The sequence below is a fragment of the Poecilia reticulata genome, linkage group LG1, assembly GCF_000633615.1.
Source record: "Poecilia reticulata strain Guanapo linkage group LG1, Guppy_female_1.0+MT, whole genome shotgun sequence".
NCBI classification, from domain to species: Eukaryota; Metazoa; Chordata; class Actinopteri; order Cyprinodontiformes; family Poeciliidae; genus Poecilia; species Poecilia reticulata.
This window is the reverse complement of record NC_024331.1, coordinates 17,397,206-17,408,065: the sequence shown is the minus strand read 5'-3', so window position 1 is coordinate 17,408,065 and position 10,860 is coordinate 17,397,206. Positions and strand designations below refer to the sequence as shown.

At 37.7% G+C, this 10,860-nt stretch overlaps 2 protein-coding genes across 3 annotated transcripts in view; one reads left to right on the top strand and one right to left on the bottom strand.

Annotated features, from left to right (window-relative positions):
• LOC103463290 (insulin-like growth factor-binding protein 4) overlaps nucleotides 1-10,860 on the bottom strand; it is a 19,769-nt gene that overhangs the window by 6,275 nt on the left and 2,634 nt on the right. The window contains exon 2 of one of the 2 annotated variants that reach the window (XM_008406556.2): nucleotides 3,383-3,543. In XM_008406556.2, coding sequence (XP_008404778.1) covers nucleotides 3,383-3,543 — 161 coding nt within the window. Of the gene's footprint in view, nucleotides 1-3,382; nucleotides 3,547-10,860 lie in introns of both variants that reach the window. The other variant, XM_008406547.2, reaches the window with a different exon arrangement.
• The window catches only part of LOC103463304 (zinc finger protein Aiolos-like), a 33,078-nt gene continuing 23,035 nt past the window's right edge, over nucleotides 818-10,860 (top strand). Inside the window, exon 1 of the mRNA XM_017304152.1 lies at nucleotides 818-2,173. The gene's annotated coding sequence lies outside the window, so the exon portion shown is untranslated. The remainder of the gene's footprint in view (nucleotides 2,174-10,860) is intronic.

Genomic DNA, 10,860 nt, shown 5'->3' with positions numbered 1-10,860 from the left:
CACACACACACACACACACACACACACAAAAACTTAATACAAAGGATTAGTGCTATGAAAGTTGCAAAGTTGAGTAAAGTCACAATTTAAAACATGTAATGTGTTGCAACTCCTAGTGGATGTCTAAAAATGAAAAATACAAATAATTATTTGCAGCTGAATGCTTTTTGAGGTTTTACTTTTCTGTGCTAATTTAAAAACTGTTCCCAGCTGCATATCAAAAGGTCAATCTCTACATGTCAGCTCCTGTTTTAACAAAACTCTTTGATTGTTTGGATCTTTCTTCAGTCAGAAAATTATCTCCTTCACAGATCAGGGTCTACTTCCCTCCCCCCCAATTTTCAGTTTCATAAAGCTCCAAAGGGTTTTAAGAGGTTATAGAGCAGGCTGCTCAGTTTAGCACATAAACTCTTGTTGCTGAGCTAGTAGACTGTAGATTGTGAAAGAGATGGTCACAAATCTAGGCCAAGTCTCAAGTCTTAGAGAGGCAAGTCCAAGTCTAATTCTCAAACTCAGGTTACAATGGACATGGGCCAAAACAATTCCAGTGACACTTTATTATCTCATATAATTTCAAAAATAAATTAATTAATAAAATGAGAGTAAGAATATGGCATGTCATTAAAATGTTGAAGTTTTTTACTTTTCTGCCACTCGGTGATAACTATTTTGATTTAATTTTCTATGGATGCTTTTTAAAAACCAGTCAAATGCTGTGAAAAACAGCCCAAATATAAATAATAACCCTAACCTACCAAAAGCTGTCCTTTTCCCAGCCCAACGTGTTCAAAAGAAGCCCAATTGGGGAGAAACTCGCCCAATTTGGCAACACTTGTCCCTACTTGCCCCTCCCTTACTTGTGCCGTTGCACTTTTGATGTCATTGCCAACTACACTCCAGTCCGGTAGGTGGCAGTAAATGCCCCTTCAGTTGGTTTGCCAACCGCCAGTAAAACTTTAAAGAGGAAGAATAAGAGTCTGGTGGTTTGTTGGAACGTGGGATGCAAAGCGGAGGAGCGCCACCAATTATTGTAATGAAGGTAATCAAAGTTCTTCTGAAAGAAACTTTGCATGCTAAAAGTTTAGAGCAGCGTGTTTTAACCAGCGTTCTGACAAGCTAAGCGAGCAAAAATAGCTCTGCTAATTAGCCAGCTAATATCAAATTTCAGCGTTTCTCTATAAAGCACAGAATGCCAAAAAGCTATAATGTTCTCCACAATAAGTACATAAATTAAATGCTTAGAATAAGTTTTTAGTAGGTCATGTCAAGAGTAGGATTCTCAAGCGTCAATGAACATCCACTGAACTTGAGTGAAATGGATAAATTACCTCCTCGGCATGCATTCAAGATTAAGAGTCCAGCTAATGGAGTAGTTATTTGATTTGGGTGTGTTGTAGCAGAGAAATGTCTAAAATTGCCAGGAAACTGGCCCTCTGGGGCCAGTGTTTGAGACCAGTTGTTGGTTTGCAACATTGCGTTATGTAGGTTGCAAACAAGTATTTTAAAACCGGTAGACTTAGTTTTTCCTAAAACATTTCCAATGTTAAAATGACCATTACTCAGATAGAGGCCAAATGTATTCAAATTTGTTTTTCAAAGTCAGGTGAAAAGAACTCTATTGAATTAACCATAATTTAGTCTAGGAGTTGTTCTCTATTACACAGTGGGGAAATAAACATTCAACTCCCTCCTGATTTGTAAGTTTGCTCACTCTCAAGAAATAACCTCTCTCATTTTGGAGATAGTCAGAATGTAAGTCAAATTTTACATGGCTTCAAAGTTACCCTGTTTTTGAGTGAAATAAGCATTTAATACCCTACAGCTCAGTCTGAATTACTTGCATATTGGTCATGGGATGATTACCAAAACCCCGGATCTCAACTCGTAGCACGCATAAAGTGTGCGTGCCACAAAATCATAATTTCTTCCATCCACGTCTCTCCACCATGACAGTCAAGATCAAAGTTGTATCAAAGCATGCGAGAGATAACGCATGCATTTTATGTACATGGAATTTGGAAAGCATAAAAACTTTGCGACCATTGGTTTGACTCTGTAAAAGATCTTGGATTGAAGAGGATCAATACCAAGGTGATGGATCAGTCTACAATTGCAAAGGAGGAGTGTGTTAACAATCTCGGCACAAGTGGAACCACAGTTACCAAGAATATTGGTAAGTCACAGTCACTTTGCATAATTTATTTAAGTGTGTCAGCACCGTACTGTGTGTTTTAGGTTCCTATTGTCGGTGTGATTTAGGAGAAAGTGATGTGGTCAGATGAGACCTTTGGCATCAGCCCGACACATGTCTTTGGTGGAAAAAAAATAAAAAATGCAGAGTATGATCCAAAGAGCAACATCTCCCAGGAGTATTATGCTGTAAGGCTGTTTTTTTTGCCAAGGTACAGGATGACTTCACCACAGCAAGGGGCCATTGTTAAAATTTGAAGCAAAGCGTTCTCCCTTCAGGCAGGACACTGAAAGTGAGCTATGCATGGGGCCCCCTGCATTATAATGGCCTATTTGCCATCAGGCCAAAGGAGTGGCTTAAGAAGAATCACATTAGGGTCGTTTACTGTGATCTAGGCAGTCTCCAGTTAAGAAGGGAATGCTTCAAGTTAACCAATTGGCAGCTAAGAAACCTACTGGGTTTCTGTAAAGATGGGTGGGTCATAATTCCTTGTCAGGTGTCTTTAAACCTGCTGACCATCCACAAGATATGTCATATGTTATCTAGATAAAGGCATTAAGACACGTGCCTGCCATTGAGCAATTACAGTGGTATGACCATTCCTTTGCCAGATAAACTGAACAAACTGCACATTGATGCAAAAGTCTAGAGTTGCAGCTAACAATTATTTCAGTAAGTGGTTATTTTATTGACTAGTCTGACAATTAATTGTATAAGAATTATTGCCACATTCGACAGACTTTTCATTTAACCACTTACGCTAATTTTATACAATAATAGAATGCAAATAAATCATTAAAATGCAATTAAAAAATTAAATTCCTCTATTTAATAAAATAATCATTTTAAATTGAATGATATTCCATTCCTTTAGTGTACGCTTCATCATTTGTAGCAAAGGATGCATCTCCAGCTAAAATAATACTTCAAACATCAACTTGTGAAAAGCTGAGCTTTCTGCTTTACTTTAACAACAGTTCAATGGAGGGATAATTTGTTTACTTTTTTTCCCATTATTCTAATAATTAGTGAGCAAAAGGTACTTAATAGGAATCTTTTTTTTTTTTTTTTAAGAATGTGAACCAGGACCAATTGAATCCTGATGTAAAATATCTGCTGGGGCTTACGAACGAGTTGTAGCACAGGTGGTTTATATTTTTCTGTTTGCTGTTAGGTGATCGTTTCACTCACCAGCACTGGCTTGGTCTCCTCTCTGGCGCTGTTGCTTCTCAGATTTGTGGTTTTCAGAGGGTGTCGTGCCATGGTCTTCTGTATGCAGCGCTTGTCCTGCGGACTGCACCGGATATTGCTGTTGTTCGGGTGTTCAGGGATGATCTCCTCCTGTCTGTCCACTGCTAAAGACATAGACATGGAGATATGGAGAGGATTTAGTTACAAATTATTGCAAATTCAGTTCCTCTGTTCAAATTTTATTGGTAAGAAATTCTGAAAACCATGTACCATTTATTTTTTTACATTCTACATTTGTTGGCCTACCAATAATATAGTCCCCAACCCCTGCACTTATTATAATTATTATTTTAATTAATAATTTAAATACAGTACATTAAAAGAAGTGGTTGTAAAGTTAAGAAATGTGATAAAGTTAAAAAGGTGTCGATATTTTAGCAAGATGTGGTAGATCTCCTACAGTTGAAAGTGGAGAAATCCCTGCTAACAATACGCCTGGTTAACCGTATCGAAGGAGCCTTGGTAATTGGGCTCTCCTCTTCAGCACCGACCTTGGTACCCTTCAGCTACTGGGTTATGACCAAGCTCAGAGGTATTTTAAAACGATGCCACCTCCTTTCTTCCATCCTCTCTGCATTGTGGTTAGCACACTTTCACCTTTGTATGCCCATAATTCTGCAGCTCTCTGGGCCTGAAGGCACCCAGCTGCTTCCTGAGGAAATGCCCTCCTTGCTCTTCGTCCTCAAGAACTCCTCAGCAACATCGCTTTGTTCCAAATGGAGGTTGATAGAGGGCATTCGCTCTGTCATAAGAGGGCACCAATCAGTGAACGTGACTGGAGGAATAGCAAAGTATCTTGTAAGTTGCAATCCTTTGTTGTCAGCCATCTTTTTATTCCCTTCTCTACTTCAAAGAACTTTGTGCAAATGGTTTGCCCCTTTGGCTTATTTACAAATTGGCATTAGTATCAAAGTACTTTAAGTGCTTTACAACACTTTAAAGTTGTTGCTCTGATCACTAAACCAGATTTTAAATCAGGCTAAGGCCACTACCAAACGTCTTGTTTGCAGTTGCCTAAAAGACAATGAAGGAAAGGTTCAAAAGTCAGGAGCTAAACAATGACCAGGTTTTTCAGAGATTTTTGCAGCATTGCTTGTCTGAGATGGAAAGTGTCTCTCAGCTGTTTGTATTTTTAGTCTTGTTGGTGTTAAGCACATTCTTCAGCGAGAAGCAACAGCATTTCAGCTGCTTCCGTCACTTTGTCCCTTGCTCTTCTTTTTGTCCATAGTTCTCCGATTCCACGCTCTTTCACAGGGCAAGCCGAAGTGATTTAGAAGTGGGTCAGGGGTGGCATGTCCTGTTTGCTACCCTGCTGTTTTCCATGGAGGAAGTCACTACTTCTGTATGCGGTTTCACTTGGATCACCCCCCCTTTTGCCATGTTTGATATATTTCCAACATTTTATGGCCTAAGCTGACAGATTGAAGGGTGTTGGTTGTGGCAGGTGAGCAGGAATTGTAAAAAACAGAGCCCTGAAAAAACATTCATTTCTGTGGTTCCTTGTTAAAGAAAAAAAAATATTGCATTTTGAGTGGGATTTTATTTAATATACCAACACAAAATAGTCCACAATTTTAAAGTGGTCTAATAAAAAAAATCTCAAAATTGTGTTGTAGATTTACTGCTTGGTTTTGGATCATTGTCCTGTTGGGTGATTCAGTTTCGGACAAATTTTATCAGATCTGAATCAGGAATATTTTGGTTTACTGATGATATCATGGTCAATTCAGTGACTGCAGGGTCTACAAAAACTCCAGGTCAGTTCACCCTTTTAATAATTCACAACCCCACTTGTGCACCCAGTTGTAACTAATTTGGCTCCTTTATTATATCACTTACATTTCTCTTGACATTCTTTATATGTTAATTTATATTTGCATAATTTTGGTCCAAGCACCTAATAAAACATCCACGTTGCATTGGTAGTTGTTCCGAGCTTCAATTTGAGTCATGGGACTTGCAAAACATGAAACTGAGGAACCTCCTACTGGAGACTTATTTATTAGATTCATACATGGATATTTTCTTCCGATAGAGTTGCATCGGAGGAACAGATTAGAGCTGCCTGATGAATCACATTGCAATCACCATTGCAGTTTACATTTATGTCATTTCACAAAATGAAAGTGTTGTATACTAATGTTATACCTATTGATAACCAATTGGATAGATTAGAACTTCTAAGCATCTGAAGAGTGAAAGTTAGTCATAGCCAATAACAACATTCCTAGTTTCATCAAAAGCCTCATGTTGTAGCCTTTCCTAAGACTGTTCAGCCTTAGGACAAACTGCAGAAAATTTAACTTTAACTGGTTGTCAAAGTAAATACTATTTTAAGGCCCTATATACGTTTTATTTTCCAAATTCTGTTTTATTTTTTCCCAAATTCCACTTTTGCGTTCTATTTCTGAATTCCATTTTTTCCCCCCCATTTTAACCATTAACCCAAAAAGTAGGTAATTGTGGTATGAATTTAAAAGACTTAACAAATCAAGTGCTAATGGTAAACATTGACTGTTACTCTGTATCACCAATGAAACGCACTGCTGTGTTTCAATAGAACATTGGTTTTACAAGCTGAAGTGTTTCCACCCCTTCTTTTTTTTCTTCTTTTTTTTTTTCGTTGAACTCAAACATGTGCAAAACTAAGAATCTTAACTTTTAACATAAATGAAAATCTCTAAAAATGATTTAGAGTTGAACTGAAGATCAGCATGTTTATCACATAAAAAACCCTGTTACGTGTAAAAGCTTGGTCACTGTTTCATGATGAGCAGGATCTTAGCTCATTTTTTTCTTCCATCTGTGACAGACATCTCCATTGAAGTAATGGCAGTGTATGTTTTTGGTGTTGCTTTACTCATTAATACTTTTTTCTCTCTCCAATAGTGAACAGATTTTTCAAAAAGGGGCAAATGTAGAACTAACTGCAGATTGTTTCATTTTCACAATGAATAAAAAAAATATAACAAAACATCCTGAAAATGGTCGAGAATGTAGTTTTAAATACAGTATTTACGCATACTTTGAAATTGTTTTGTCATAGACAATCCTGTTGTACTTGAAAGCACAATAGAAGGGCCCTTGGTGAATAATTATCGACAGATGGACTCACTTGTCTTGACACAGTAACAGTGTGTGGTCAGATGTCTACTGCAGAAAGGACTCAAACAGTATTTGGGGCTTTTTGAAGGCCACTGGCAGCTGGATTTATACTTCAGATGATTTATCTGCATGTTAATGTTTGTATTTGGCTTTACTCTTATAGATAAAACTGACATTACAAGCTATAAACTCAATTTTAAAATGTCGATCTTGATATCTTTGTGTAAGATGTAGCAAATCTTAGTAAAAGTCATAAAAATAGATACTGAGAGTCCTGAACTCTGAGCTTAAGTTATCAGTTTAGTGCAATTTTTTCCATATGCCTAATTACACCAGTGCACCATGTCAACGGCCAGTTCCAGCAGTGCTGAATAAAAACAGAAGATCTGTAATAAGCAAAACATGTTAGTCACTTTGATGAAAATCAGTTAGGACATTTATGATGGTGCATTTGCTACCCAGCCAGATAAACCATAAAAGCAGAGATGAAATGTCAAAGTATTGATTCAGACAACATGTTTAAGGTCAAAGATGATCAATCACTGCTGCAGTTACCTTGTCCTAATTGTTTACTTGCGATGAAGATACTCCCTTCATTGCAACTAAACTACTTCCTAAAATCGGGGGATCGGGTTTATTTATAATAAACAGTCTGTAAACTGAAATCGGCACATTTAAACAGAAACAAATGTAATGAGTGTTTGTCAGGCATCTTTATGACACTAAGCAAAAGACTTTTAAATGTCTGTGGCAGCAAGTTTAAGTCTTCCCTGCTCAAAACCATGAGGCTTTTCTGTTCAGTCAACACCAGCTTCTACCAGAGTATCAATGTCAGACCTTCAGCTTCCAGGCAAAATACTTCTTAAAAGTCTGTTAATCATCAGCTGGTGTCTCATTCAGTTGTACACACACTGTTCAAAACTATCAGCAAGGCTCGTGTGAAATGCCTGTGCCTACTTTCTATCATTTACCAGTGGAATGATTTTAAACAAAGTTATGTCAATATTTGATCAAGAAGACAAGAAAATCAGTTTTGGCTATGTCTGATTCTGCTCCACTTCCAACTCGTGTCAAAACAGTACCTTATGTTAGTTTGTGTGAATCCAAGCAAAGCAAACTCAGTATTATTATGAATGCAGACTTATTGTTTAGGAAGCTTGACATAAAACGAAGCAACAAATCTGTAGAAATTAAAATGCATGCCTTGCTTTGAATATAGATATTGTACTCAAGAGATTGCGTATTGAACAAATGCCACTTTAGAAGAGTGTGTATAGAAACAAGTTGTTTTCAAATGTTCCATCACTCATTTCTAGCTGCTTATGAAAAGGAAATACTCTTGTTGACTTTAGAAATTGTGTAAGACTTCAGCCTGAGGCCCCAAACATTTAGAAGCCAGGGATAACACACTCACACAGGTATGGATCAGATTCGAAAATATGGTTTAAAGAGCTGGCCAGAACCTCTTCCAGATGGATCGTCAACAAAAAAAACATTGTCTTTAATTCTGTGAAAGACTTTGGGATCAAAGCATTGTCCGCGTCGTCCTCTGAGACTCTGGGTTTCTTCTGTTTTCAGGAAGGAATTTTATTTTTCTTCTCTATTGAAACCAAATCTGAATTCATGTCAGGTATCCAACAACATTAGAGGAATGAGCTGGGGTGATTGTGTGTCTTTCGCCTCAGGAAATCTACAGCAGCACTGAATTAGGCTAAACTACTTTGGAATGCACCTTTTGTTTCCACTTTCAAGTTGAATTCCCTAACATAATGCATGGAAATAAACAATACTGCCATTCCTATATTAAGAGGAGTCATTCTGTTTTTAAACACGTTAAAAAAAATGCTTAGGAAGTGGGAATAAATGCTCCTTTACTATCAGTAGATGATGTAGTGACCCACAATGATTAACTGTCCTCGCAGTATAAATGTCATGGGCAGGACAAGTTGAAATGTTGGTGTGTCTCCATCATAACAGCTCCAGCTGTCCAAATGTACTGCACAGCCCAAAGAAAGCAAATAGACAACACTAAAGAACATCTGCCAAAAGAAATCTCAAATTTCAATGCCCTAAAAGGAATTCATAGTTCCATACTTTGATGCAAACTTAAAGACTTTTAAAAAGATGAAATGCCAAGAAAGATAAAATTTAATCAAACAAAATGTACAGTATATGCAGCTTGATATTATTTTGTATAACATATAAGAGAGTCCATTCTAAAGTTAAAACTTTAAATACTATTTTCAGTGTCAGACTGTCTGCTGTGCTATTTTTTCATCTCGTGTAAAAACATAAGGGGTTTAAAAAAAAAAGAAGCAAACTCTCCACAATGGTCAAGACCAAAGAGCCAGGGACATTGTGGACTGTGTTGTAGACCTAACCAAGGCATGGATGATTAGGTCTACAGTTTGACATAGATATTGGTGAGAAAGCAACAACTGTTGGCCCTATTAGTAGAGAATGGAAGAAGCTCAAGAGAACAGTCAATCTTCCTTGGATTGGGGTTTCATGCAAGAGCTCACTTCATGGCGCATCAATTAACATGACTAAGGTCCAAACTACAGTCTCAAAAGGTTACCATGGTAGCACTATGCTGTCATGAATTAAAATTCAACAGTGCAGGTGAGGTGAAAACATCATGTGTTAAGGATGCTTTTCAGGAAAAGGGACGGGATGAATATGTTATGAGGTTTTGGGCAGTAACATCCATTGGCCAAGTGAGCAATTTGGATGACCATGAGGTCATCCATATTTGATGATGACTGGGTCTTCTAGATTGACAATGATCCAAAACACAGCAGGGCATCTAAAGAGTTGTTCTGTCAGAAACATTTTAGGGTCCTGCAGTGACCTAGCCAGTCTCCAGACATGAACTCAAAAGAAAATCTTTGGAGGGAGCTGGAACGCGATGTTGTCCAGCAACAACCCTGAAACATGAAAGATTTGGAGTAGAGCTGTATATCTCTCAAAGCATTTAAATATTCAATTTTTGTGTGTTTTCACAAATAAGTGAAAAGTTTTGTGCATATTCAACAATTTAGAATTATTCAGGTGGTGTTTGACCAGTCTCAGAATTTCAGACTTGGAACATTGAGCAAGGTACCAGTAAGACAGGTCAAGTATTAGCATTGGTATACACCTCAACATTTATCTCTTCTACCGAGTACCCAAAATGTTTTCCATACAAAAGATTTAAAAGAGGTAGAGGCTTTGTCGATGCTTGTGCAATAGTGTTATTGGCCAGCGCGATTCAGGGAAACTGAAGACCTCTAAGTTGGATTAGATTTTTCCTGTGCTTTACCATTGTATTTGTTGTAAACCAAATCCTTATAAATAAACAGAATTTATGGAAATTTTGTTCAGATTTTCAACTAGTTTGAAAGTGCCGAAAAACCTCGTCTACATTAGTGTGTGGCTTTTATAATGACCTGTGTGCGTCACAGCAAACTCAGTGTGGCCAAACGGAGTCCAACATTACTGACGGCATTATTTGTCAAATCCTGTTGGGGTCTAGAGTTGTAGGACTTTTCATAGTCTGACATCGGTATGAATCGCATTATTTGTCAAATCCTGTTGGGGTCTAGAGTTGTAGGACTTTTCATAGTCTGACATCGGTATGAATCAGTTCGTAAACGATATCTGTGTTTGCCACAAGAGAGAAGTGCCCCAATACCCGACACCCAGGTTCTCTCGGCAGGAATGCAGGGATGTATGCCAACACATGCATGATGATTTATTCTGAGTATTAAGACTGAGTGTTTCTAGGAAGAAACACTTAAGTCCTTGACTTCAACATGAGATTCAGTAGAGCGCCTGTTGTTGAGATGGTAAAAGTCATCATACAGAATAAATTTTCTTCTTAGGATTTATGTTTTATGCTTTATGTTGTAGTTTGTCAGTATTGAAATCAAATCACAAAAATTTGTATTAAAAATCATTTTTTTCAAGCAGGGCTCTTACATCCACCCTTAACATCCTTTCAGCAAAGATGTGCCTCGCTGCATCCTAGCTCCTTTTATTATGAATCCTCTTGGTTTTTAAAAACCCTCTTCTATTTTTATCTTGCATGTTCACTGTTGCTAGGAGTGGGGCATGTATTCAGGAGATGCACCCCCTTGTTTAATAATGCATAAGTGCAGAGAATGCGCCACAAAGGAAATCTACTGCCTGTGAATGAAGTTGCCTTTCTCCACTTCCTCTTTTTCTGATTGTTTCTCCTCATATTCACTGAATCTCAGAAGCCTTGGTAGAACTGATTTACAGTTTGGTTTATGGGGAAACTGCACCTCTTTGTTATGACAGACTCTTTGGGG